The 12,775-nt window shown below is 41.5% G+C and overlaps 1 protein-coding gene across 1 annotated transcript in view; it reads left to right on the top strand.

Annotated features, from left to right (window-relative positions):
- Positions 1 to 12,775, top strand: part of myo3b (myosin IIIB) — a 327,297-nt gene that overhangs the window by 21,137 nt on the left and 293,385 nt on the right. The window contains 1 exon segment of the mRNA XM_061880054.1: positions 4,706 to 4,782. Within this exon segment, the coding sequence (XP_061736038.1) occupies positions 4,706 to 4,782 (77 nt within the window).

The following is a 12,775-nucleotide window of genomic DNA, read 5'->3' as shown; positions in this document are numbered from 1 at the left end:
CCATGATGTGATTGTCTTTGTTTGGCCACACCTAAAGCCAAGAGACAACTCACTCCCCCCGACAACTGTCACTTATCAGCTGTACTTCCGGTCCAGCAGCTTCCTTTTTACTCACTGCTTGACAAAGGTAAAGCCCAGTCTAATATCCTTCGGACTATGTTAAGGTAACGTGTGGAGTTCCCCAGGGTTCGGTCCTTGGCCCTGTACTCTTCAGCATCTACATGCTGCCGCTAGGTGACGTCATACGCAAATACGGTATTAGCTTTCACTGTTATGCTGATGACACCCAACTTTACATGCCCCTAAAGCTGACCAACACGCCGGACTGTAGTCAGTTGGAAGCGTGTCTTAATGAAATTAAACAATGGATGTCCGCTAACTTTTTGCAACTTAATGCCAAAAAAACGGAAATGCTGATTATCGGTCCTGCTAGACACCGACCTCTATTTAATAATACAACTTTAACATTTGACAACCAAATAATAAAACAAGGTGACTCTGTAAAAAAATCTGGGTATTATCTTCGACCCAACTCTCTCCTTTGAGTCACACATTAAAAGCGTTACTAAAACGGCCTTCTTTCATCCCCGTAATATCGCTAAAATTCGCTCCATTTTGTCCACTAAAGACGCCGAGATCATTATCCATGCGTTTGTTACGTCTCGTCTCGATTACTGTAACGTATTATTTTCGGGTCTCCCCATGTCTAGCATTAAAAGATTACAGTTGGTACAAAATGCGGCTGCTAGACTTTTGACAAGAACAAGAAAGTTTGATCATATTACGCCTGTACTGTATATACCTTTATATACATATATACATACATATATACCTGTACTGGCTCACCTGCACTGGCTTCCTGTGCACTTAAGATGTGACTTTAAGGTTTTACTACTTACGTATAAAATACTACACGGTCTAGCTCCAGCCTATCTTGCCGATTGTATTGTACCGTATGTCCCGGCAAGAAATCTGCGTTCAAAAGACTCCGGCTTATTAGTGATTCCTAGAGCTCAAAAAAAGTCTGCGGGCTATAGAGCGTTTTCCGTTCGGGCTCCAGTACTCTGGAATGCCCTCCCGGTAACAGTTCGAGATGCTACCTCAGTAGAAGCATTTAAGTCTCATCTTAAAACTCATCTGTATACTCTAGCCTTTAAATAGACCTCCTTTTTAGACCAGTTGATCTGCCGCTTCTTTTCTTTCTCCTATGTCCCCCCCTCCCTTGTGGAGGGGGTCCGGTCCGATGACCATGGATGAAGTACTGACTGTCCAGAGTCGAGACCCAGGATGGACCGCTCGTCGGGACCCAGGATGGACCGCTCGCCTGTATCGGTTGGGGACATCTCTACGCTGCTGATCCGCTTGAGATGGTTTCCTGTGGACGGGACTCTCACTGCTGTCTTGGAGCCACTATGGATTGAACTTTCACAGTATCATGTTAGACCCTCTCGACATCCATTGCTTTCGGTCCCCTAGAGGGGGGGGGGTTGCCCACATCTGAGGTCCTCTCCAAGGTTTCTCATAGTCAGCATTGTCGGTGGCGTCCCACTGAATGTGAATTCTCCCTGCCCACTGGGTGTGAGTTTTCCTTGCCCTTTTGTGGGTTCTTCCGAGGATGTTGTAGTCGTAATGATTTGTGCAGTCCTTTGAGACATTTGTGATTTGGGGCTATATAAATAAACATTGATTGATTGATTGAAATGTAAAATTAGAAACTAGACATAGAGTATACAGTCATCCCTTATTTATAGCTGTTAATTGGTTCTGGACATGACCACCTTTAACAAGTGTCCGCAAAGTAGGAACATTAACTATAAACTGCAATATTTTCATAGCTACAGCATAAAAAACTGTTTAACACCTAGGAACGTTTTTTTTTTAAAGATTATTAGAGCCCTCGAGGCATGACTCAGGTGCCTTTGGTCACAGTTACACCTTTTTAATCCAATATAGAACAGCACCCTCTTCTTGCTTTGGTCTGCCCTAATGGCAAATACCACTGTACTATTCATTTTTTTTAAAAACTAAGTGTAGACATTTTAATGCTTGAAATGCTTAATTTAGGCCAAAAATGTCATAAAATATACTTCAAAACAAACATGATGTATTCAAAGCGGTACAAAAACTCCACGTTTTCTTGTAATACCGGGTTGTTTGAGCCAGTCGCTTCCGACAGAGAGAGAGAGAGGAGAGAGAGCCAACTGCGGCCTGAGGAGACGTGACAGTGGAGCAACTTGAACCTGTGAGTTATGGTCTAGTCGCCGTCCACTTATTCAGCATCTAATATGGGTAATATTTCAGAAAAACGCTGTATTATTCTATTATTCAATGTGTCAGCTTCTGTTTATGACGGACATCGGAGCACAGCGCATCAATTCCGCACGGGACAGGAAGTAGTGTACAAAATACAAAATAAAACACCGGGTTAATTTTCAAAATAAAATTCACTGTGTTTACGGCGGATCACATTTCTCTCACAGTAGAGATTTAGATATAAAGTTGTATTGCGTTTCAGTTGTTTAGTCTGAGCATTAAGTGAGCAAGACCATAAATTACAACTTGATGAAGGTCCTGCAGTCCTGGGTTCAAATCCAGGCTCGGGATCTTTCTGTGTGGAGTTTGCATGTTCTCCCCGTGAATGCGTGGGTTCCCTCCGGGTACTCCGGCTTCCTCCCACTTCCAAAGACATGCACCTGGGGATAGGTTGATTGGCAACACTAAATTGGCCCTAGTGTGTGAATGTGAGTGTGAATGTTGTCTGTCTATCTGTGTTGGCCCTGCGATGAGGTGGCGACTTGTCCAGGGTGTACCCCGCCTTCCGCCCGATTGTAGCTGAGATAGGCGCCAGCGCCCCCCGCGACCCCAAAAGGGAATAAGCGGTAGAAAATGGATGGATGGATGGATGGTATTCAAAGCGTGATGTGGCGAGGGACGACTGCACTCCATATTTTGGTTTCTGTTCATGAGCTAAAAAGTATGAACTGCATTTTTCGTAGAGTAAATAGTATTTGTTTTCACCCAAATGCAGAGAAGATAATATTATTATTCACATATGTTTTTAAACCTCATAAGCTAACTGCACATGAGCATACAACTACAGAAAATAAGCTCTAGAAAAATATGATTGGATTCCTGCTGCAATTTCTTCTCTTTGGAGATGTTTGCTGGACTCCCCGTGGAAACCAGTGGTTTTCCGAAGTCTTCCTGAGCCCATGTGGTGATATCCTTTGCACACTGCCGCTTTTTGATGCAACACCGCCTGAGGGATCCAAGGTCACGTTGTTTTCGTCCGTGCTGTCATTTCTCCACATTCTCTGAACCTTTTGATGATATTACGGAGCGTAGATGGTGACATCCCTAAATTCCTTGCAATAGCTGCTTGTGAAATGTTGTTCTTCAACAATTTGCTCAGGCATTTGTTGACAAAGTGGTGACCCTCGCCCCGTCCTTGTTTGTGAATGAGTGAGCATTTCACGGAAGCTGCTTTTATAGCCAATCCTGGCACCCACCTGTTCCCAATTAGCCTGTTCACCTGTGGGATGTTCCACATAAGGCCATGTACTGCTTGCCTGTGTATCGGCTGGGGACATCTCTGCGCTGCTGATCCGCCTCGACATCTCTGCGCTGCTGATCCGCCTCCGCTTGGGATGGTTTCCTGCTGGCTCCGCTGTGAACGGGACTCTCGCTGCTGAGTTGGACCCGCTTTGGACTGGACTCTCGCGACTGTGTTGGATCCATTATGGATTGAACTTTCACAGTATCATGTTAGACCCGCTCGACATCCATTGCTTTCCTCCTCTCCAAGGTTCTCATAGTCATCATTGTCACCGATGTCCCACTGGGTGTGAGTTTTCCTTGCCCTTATGTGGGCCCTACCGAGGATGTCGTGGTGGTTTGTGCAGCCCTTTGAGACACTAGTGATTTAGGGCTATATAAGTAAACATTGATTGATTGATGATAAGTGTCTGATGAGCATTCCTCAAGATCTTTTGCCACGTGTGTCAGCTTTTTAGAAACATGTTTCAGGCATCTAATTCCAAATGACATAATATTTACAAAAAAATAACAAAGTTTGTCAGTGTGAAGATGAAATATCTTGTCTTTGCAGTCTATTCAATTGAATATAAGTTAAAAAGTATTTGCAAATCATTGCATTCTCTTTTTATTTTTCATTTGCACAAGGTGACAACTTCACTGCTTTTGGGGTTCGAACATGATCAGAATATACACATCAATATGACGCAGTGCAGTTGCACTTCACCACAAACTCCAATCTCAAATATATTACGATAACATAACTATAGGATCCCATTATTGTTACATTGGATGATGCTGCTGTACACACGTTGCGTAAATGTATGAATAAATCCTGGATTTGTCAACATGACGTAGTTTTACTTCACAGACTTCAGTCTTAACCCGAGGCTATTATTGCTCATTTAAATTGCATTATTTTGCATATTAAAAGAAAGCTGTTGTGGCAAATGGCTCGGAGTCCCCCTGAGGCGTGTTTATGTCCTCTGTGTCGTGGAGATGAAGTGGACTCATGCTGATAAAAATCTGTCCTACATAATTTGAAATGATTACAGTCCTTTGTTGTTACTGCTTGGCAAGCTGCCACAGTAAACAATATGCCAGAGTTTATTGTTTAACTCAAGCCTTTTTCTCAACATTTGTTCTGCCCATTAATGTGTGATATTTTTAGGGGTTTCCGCCCAACTGACCAGTGCCCGACTGCGAAGGAACACGTCTGTCGGCACCCCGTTTTGGATGGCTCCCGAGGTCAGAGACGTCAATGCTCCTTTTAGCAATTTTCACATTTCTGTCATAGGGAGGGAAGCAAGGGTTAAGCTATTTCTGTGTGACTCTCCCCTGTGTCATTATGTATTCTCCTCCACGTCTCAAGGTTAATAACTGGGAGACTGTCGCCCTTAGTTTCTCCGTGGCAGAAATGAGGTGCGGTGATTGGGCTCGGGGACAAAAAAGCACCCCCGGGGGTAATTAGGATAAACTCTGCTGTGTAATGTAGTGTCAATTACAATCATTGACTGAGAAATGATCAAGCCAATAAATGCACATTATCATCAAACATCTAAATAACAAGCAAGATTTACGGGAGACAACACCTTGTATTTCTTATATTATCTATAAATGGAATTCCTCTACGTCTGGCAGAGTCTCCTGTCAGAGAAAGTTTCAATTCCCACCTCCGGAGGAACTTTGAACATGTCACGAGGGAGGTGCTGGACATTGAGTCCGAGTGGACCATGTTCCGCACCTCTATTGTCGAGGCGGCTGATCGGAGCTGTGGCCGCAAGGTAGTTGGTGCTTGTCGTGGCGGTAATCCTAGAACCCGCTGGTGGGATGCCGTCAAGCTGAAGAAGGAGTCCTACCGGCTTCTTTTGGCTCATAGGACTCCAGAGGCAGTGGACAGGTACCGACAGGCCAAGCGGAGTGCAGCTTCAGCGGTCGCAGCGGCAAAAACTCGGACATGGGAAGAGTTTGGGGAAGCCATGGAAAATGACTTCCGGATGGCTTCGAAGCGATTCTGGACCACCATCCGCCGCCTCAGGAAGGGGAAGCAGTGCACTGTCAACACCGTGTATGGTGCGGATGGTGTTCTGCTGACCTCAACTGCGGATGTTGTGGATAGGTGGAAGGAATACTTTGAAGACCTCCTCAATCCCACCAACACGTCTTCCTATGAGGAAGCAGTGCCTGGGGAGTCTGTGGTGGACTCTCCTATTTCTGGGGCTGAGGTTGCTGAGGTAGTTAAAAAGCTCCTCGGTGGCAAGGCCCCAGGGGTGGATGAGATCCGCCCGGAGTTCCTTAAGGCTCTGGATGCTGTGGGGCTGTCTTGGTTGACAAGACTCTGCAGCATCGCGTGGACATCGGGGGCGGTACCTCTGGATTGGCAGACCGGGGTGGTGGTCCCTCTCTTTAAGAAGGGGGACCGGAGGGTGTGTTCCAACTATCGTGGGATCACACTCCTCAGCCTTCCCGGTAAGGTTTATTCAGGTGTACTGGAGAGGAGGTTACGCCGGATAGTCGAACCTCGGATTCAGGAGGAACAGTGTGGTTTTCGTCCTGGTCGTGGAACTGTGGACCAGCTCTATACTCTCGGCAGGGTTCTTGAGGGTGCATGGGAGTTTGCCCAACCAGTCTACATGTGCTTTGTGGACTTGGAGAAGGCATTCGACCGTGTCCCTCGGGAAGTCCTGTGGGGAGTGCTCAGAGAGTATGGGGTATCGGACTGTCTTATTATGGCAGTCCGATCCCTGTACGATCAGTGTCAGAGCTTGGTCCGCATTGCCGGCAGTAAGTCGGACACGTTTCCAGTGAGGGTTGGACTCCGCCAAGGTTGCCCTTTGTCACCGATTCTGTTCATAACTTTTATGGACAGAATTTCTAGGCGCAGTCAAGGCATTGAGGGGTTCCGGTTTGGTGGCCGCGGGATTAGGTCTCTGCTTTTTGCAGACGATGTGGTCCTGATGGCTTCATCTGACCGGGATCTTCAGCTCTCACTGGATCGGTTCGCAGCCGAGTGTGAAGCGGCCGGAATGAGAATCAGCACCTCCAAATCCGAGTCCATGGTTCTCTCCCGGAAAAGGGTGGAGTGCCATCTCCGGGTTGGGGAGGAGACCCTGCTCCAAGTGGAGGAGTTCAAGTACCTAGGAGTCTTGTTCACGAGTGGGGGAAGAGTGGATCGTGAGATCGACAGGCGGATCGGTGCGGCGTCTTCAGTAATGCGGACGTTGTACCGATCTGTTGTGGTGAAGAAGGAGCTGAGCCGGAAGGCAAAGCTCTCAATTTACCGGTCGATCTACGTTCCCATCCTCACCTATGGTCATGAGCTTTGGGTCATGACCGAAAGGATAAGATCACGGGTACAAGCGGCCCAAATGAGTTTCCTCCGCCGTTTGGCGGGGCTCTCCCTTAGAGATAGGGTGAGAAGCTCTGCCATCCGGGAGGAACTCAAAGTAAAGCCGCTGCTCCTCCACATCGAGAGGAGCCAGATGAGGTGGTTCGGGCATCTGGTCAGGATGCCACCCGAACGCCTCCCGAGGGAGGTGTTTAGGGCACGTCCAACCGGTAGGAGGCCTCGGGGAAGACCCAGGACACGTTGGGAAGACTATGTCTCCCGGCTGGCCTGGGAACGCCTCGGGATCCCCCGGGAAGAGCTAGACGAAGTGGCTGGGGAGAGGGAAGTCTGGGCTTCCCTGCTTAGGCTGGTGCCCCCGCGACCCGACCTCGGATGAGCGGAAGAAGATGGATGGATGGATGGATGGAATTCCTCTAACATGTAAAATGTTATGGTGTTGTTTGTTATTTAGATATTCTCACTTTTAAAGTGGAATTGCGCTTCTTTTTGGAGTTTTGCTTTCTTATCCTTAGAAAAGACAAGAAAACAAACATTTTTGTGTGCAGTCTAACATGTAAAAATGGGCTTGTACTTGTCTAGAAGCAGAGCGAATGGGAGCAATCAACTCTACCTCTAAATCATTTAAAAAATGCATCCAAAAAAATACATTAATTTATTCATTAATAATAATAATAATATATTTTATTTGTAAAAAGCACTTTACATTGAGCAAACAACCTCAAAGTGTTACAGTGTATTAAAAAAAAAAAAAAAAACGAATAAAAACACAACAGCCTAATAGCTACATCTAGTATGCATATATCTAAAAAAAACTATTTTTAACCAAAAATAATAAGGGTTTCTAAGCCTCTTTTTTAAAAGCATCCACAGTCTGTGGTGCCCTCAGGTGGTCACGGAGAGCGTTCCACAGTCTGGGAGTGGCGGAGCAGAGAGCCCGGTCTCCCATTTTTTGGTTTGTCCTCGGAGGTTGGAGGAGGTTAGCCTGTTCGAAGGTGTTCTGTAACTAAGCTGTAGCGACTTTTTATTGCACGAAGGAACTCTTTTTCCAGCAGGGTAACACATCGGCATGCTTTGGTATTAACCATAAAAGCTAGCTACAGCAAGCATCTACGTCAGCATCCGAATCGCGATTGAGTTTTTATTGCACAACACAATGTGATAGAACACCAATCTATACTGAGTGAAAAACATGAACAATCACATTACAGTAGCTGTAAAGTATTAGCCTACATTTCATATTTTGTTTGTACACACCTAAATTGACAGAATATGCACTGTAGTTGTAATAAGAGTGACGTACTGTATTTCATCATGATCAATATTATAGTGACTCACTTGATGGACAGTTTGGTGCAGCTGGCTGGAGACATTTTTCTGGTTCATTTTGGGTATTTATGTCGAAATAGCATCGTTCCAAGTTCTATTTTTACAGCGTCAAAGTCACGGCGACCTCGCTCTCTTGGCTTCCGTCTGCTCCAACATGTCACCCTTCCTTTGTGCTTGCTTCTAGAAACAGCGGTTCATCCTCCCTATATTCAGCGTCAAAAATATGAGGTGGTGATTCCTCAATTGGCCAAAACAGTCATCTTCGTTGTGTGGTTTAAAGTCTGCTGTAATTAGAAAACACTCGTGTTTGTTTCCGGAAGTCGGAACACACATTTGTTACCGGAAGTGCGCTGCTATGGAAATGGAAATAAATGCATAAAACAGTATGACAAATATTGAACATATTACATATTGTTACAACATTATATATGTATACTTGCAGTGTGTATATTGTACATATTACATATTGTTATGAAGGTGTCTGTTACTACATGATATATATACTTGCAGTGTGTATATTGTACATATTACATATTGTTATGAAGGTGTTTGTTACTACATGATATATATACTTGCAGTGTGTATATTGTACATATTACATATTGTTATGAAGGTGTTTGTTACTACATGATATATATACTTGCAGTGTGTATATTGTACATATTACATATTGTTATGAAGGTGTCTGTTATATTACTTGCAGTGTGTATATTGTACATATTACATATTGTTATGAAGGTGTTTGTTACTACATGATATATATACTTGCAGTGTGTATATTGTACATATTGTTATGAAGGTGTCTGTTACTACATGATATATATACTTACAGTGTGTATATTGTACATATTACATATTGTTATGAAGGTGTCTGTTACTACATGATATACATACTTGCAGTGTGTATATTGTACATATTACATATTGTTATGAAGGTGTTTGTTACTACATGATATATATACTTGCAGTGTGTATATTGTACATATTGTTATGAAGGTGTCTGTTACTACATGATATATATACTTGCAGTGTGTATATTGTACATATTACATATTGTTATGAAGGTGTCTGTTATTTACTTGCAGTGTGTATATTGTACATATTACATATTGTTATGAAGGTGTCTGTTATTTACTTGCAGTTGTGTATATTGTACATATAACATATTGTTATGAAGGTGTCTGTTATTTACTTGCAGTGTGTATATTGTACATATTACATATTGTTATGAAGGTGTTTGTTACTACATGATATATATACTTGCAGTGTGTATATTGTACATATTGTTATGAAGGTGTCTGTTAACTACATGATATATATACTTGCAGTGTGTATATTGTACATATTACATATTGTTATGAAGGTGTTTGTTACTACATGATATATATACTTGCAGTGTGTATATTGTACATATTACATATTGTTATGAAGGTGTCTATTACTACATGATATATATACTTGCAGTGTGTATATGTACATATTACATATTGTTATGAAGGTGTCTGTTACTACATGACATATATATACTTGCAGTGTGTATATTGTACATATTACATATTGTTATGAAGGTGTCTGTTACTACATGATATATATACTTGCAGTGTGTATATTGTACATATTACATATTGTTATGAAGGTGTTTGTTACTACATGATATATATACTTGCAGTGTGTATATTGTACATATTGTTATGAAGGTGTCTGTTACTACACTGATATATATACTTGCAGTGTGTATATTGTACATATTACATATTGCTATGAAGGTGTTTGTTACTACATGATATATATACTTGCAGTGTGTATATTGTACATATTACATATTGTTATGAAGGTGTCTGTTACTACATGACATATATATACTTGCAGTGTGTATATTGTACATATTACATATTGTTATGAAGGTGTCTGTTACTACATGATATATATACTTACAGTGTGTATATTGTACATATTACATATTGTTATGAAGGTGTCTGTTACTACATGACATATATATACTTGCAGTGTGTATATTGTACATATTACATATTGTTATGAAGGTGTTTGTTACTACATGATATATATACTTGCAGTGTGTATATTGTACATATTACATATTGTTATGAAGGTGTCTATTACTACATGATATATATACTTGCAGTGTGTATATTGTACATATTACGTATTGTTATGAAGGTGTTTGTTACTACATGATATATATACTTGCAGTGTGTATATTGTACATATTACATATTGTTATGAAGGTGTCTGTTACTACATGATATATATACTTGCAGTGTGTATATTGTACATATTACATATTGTTATGAAGGTGTCTATTACTACATGATATATATACTTGCAGTGTGTATATTGTACATATTACATATTGTTATGAAGGTGTCTGTTACTACATGATATATATACTTGCAGTGTGTATATTGTACATATTACATATTGTTATGAAGGTGTCTATTACTACATGATATATATACTTGCAGTGTGTATATTGTACATATTACATATTGTTATGAAGGTGTCTGTTACTACATGATATATATACTTGCAGTGTGTATATTGTACATATTACATATTGTTATGAAGGTGTCTGTTATTTACTTGCAGTGTGTATATTGTACATATTACATATTGTTATGAAGGTGTCTGTTACTACATGATATATATACTTGCAGTGTGTATATTGTACATATTACATATTGTTATGAAGGTGTCTGTTACTACATGATATATATACTTGCAGTGTGTATATTGTACATATTACATATTGTTATGAAGGTGTCTGTTACTACATGATATATATACTTGCAGTGTGTATATTGTACATATTACATATTGTTATGAAGGTGTCTATTACTACATGATATATATACTTGCAGTGTGTATATTGTACATATTACATATTGTTATGAAGGTGTCTATTACTACATGATATATATACTTGCAGTGTGTATATTGTACATATTACATATTGTTATGAAGGTGTCTGTTATTTACTTGCAGTGTGTATATTGTACATATTACATATTGTTATGAAGGTGTCTGTTACTACATGATATATATACTTGCAGTGTGTATATTGTACATATTACATATTGTTATGAAGGTGTCTGTTACTACATGATATATATACTTGCAGTGTGTATATGGAGGGTTTTGAAGTTGTTTTAGAGACTTTGAAGGCTACAATGCTAACTCCCATTAGTAATCCATCCATCCATTCATTTTCTACCGCTTATTCCCTTTGGGGTCGCGGGGGGCGCTGGCTCTTATCTCAGCTACAATCGGGTGGAAGGCGGGTTACACCCTGGACAAGTCGCCACCTCGCAGGGTCACATCTTCCAATAGTTTTTTTTTTCTATGTGGGGTCCGAACCGAGGATGTCGTTGTGGCTTGTGCAACCTTTTGAGACACTTGTGATTTAGAGCTATATAAATAAACATTGATTGATTGATTTTTGTCATCTTATAGATCTTAAAAAGACATGTTATTGTCTCTCATAATGATTGTGAACGTTAGGCACATTTCCAAAATAGTGCCGTTCCCCTTTAATACATTTGTATTATCGACTTTTAATAGACTGATGACATTCAATTAAAACATTGGTTATCTATATGGTTGTTTAAGCAACACTGTTTAAGATTGACATTTACCTAGATTGCCTTATTCCAGGGGTCGGGAACCTTTTTGTCTGAGAGAGCCAAGAAGCCAAATATTTTAAAATGTATTTCCCTAAGAGCCATATAATATTTTTTTTAGCACTGAACACAACTAAACGCGTGCATTTTTAAGTAAGACCAACCTTTCCAGAGTATAATAGGTCTCTTATTCTTTAAAATAACATTGTTATTCCGAAGCTAACTGTGGCGGGGGCGTGGCCTGCGGGCCTGCAGCAAAGCAGGATGTTGCCAAGACCGGCCTCGAAATCAGCGACAGGTGCGTAGATGGCCCACCTGGGCCTTGTTATCTAATCACCTGTCGCTCTGTTATAAGCAGCAGCCAGGAGGAGAGACAGGGTTGGGGCTGGAGCCAGAGCGCGAGCGAGGACGAAAGAGAAAAAGACAATTGCTGGCAAGCAACTGAGAGAAAAATAAAATAAAACAATATTGTAACCCTAAAACAGGGTCTTGGTGGTCTGAAGAACCCCCAGGAGGGCAAGCCCCTCACTAACCAAATTACTTCTTACCATTATTGCAACTTCTTGAACATAAAAGAGCATGAGAACGTTTTATATTTTGAACGTTATTTTTAACACTGTGATTACAAGTGGAATTATTCATTTTTTATCGTGTTAAGCAATGTCAGCTCAGATTTATCCGAGAGCCAGATGCATTCATCCAAAGAGCCACATCCGGCTCTAGAGCCATAGGTTCCCTACCCCTACCTTATTCCTTTATTACAGAACACAGGTGGGCTGGCCATCAAGACCACAGTACTCTGGGCCGTTCAATAATTGACGATGTATTATTATTTATTTATACGTCAAAACTACCTGGCTCAATGATGGCGTCATATGGAACGCTAAAGAGGCCCAGGAGCCCCCCCCCTCCCCCCACCACCACCACC

Source organism: Nerophis ophidion, linkage group LG19, assembly GCF_033978795.1.
Source record: "Nerophis ophidion isolate RoL-2023_Sa linkage group LG19, RoL_Noph_v1.0, whole genome shotgun sequence".
Lineage (NCBI taxonomy): Eukaryota > Metazoa > Chordata > Actinopteri > Syngnathiformes > Syngnathidae > Nerophis > Nerophis ophidion.
The sequence above is the reverse complement of the archived record's forward strand: the minus strand, read 5'-3'. Positions and strand labels throughout refer to the sequence as shown.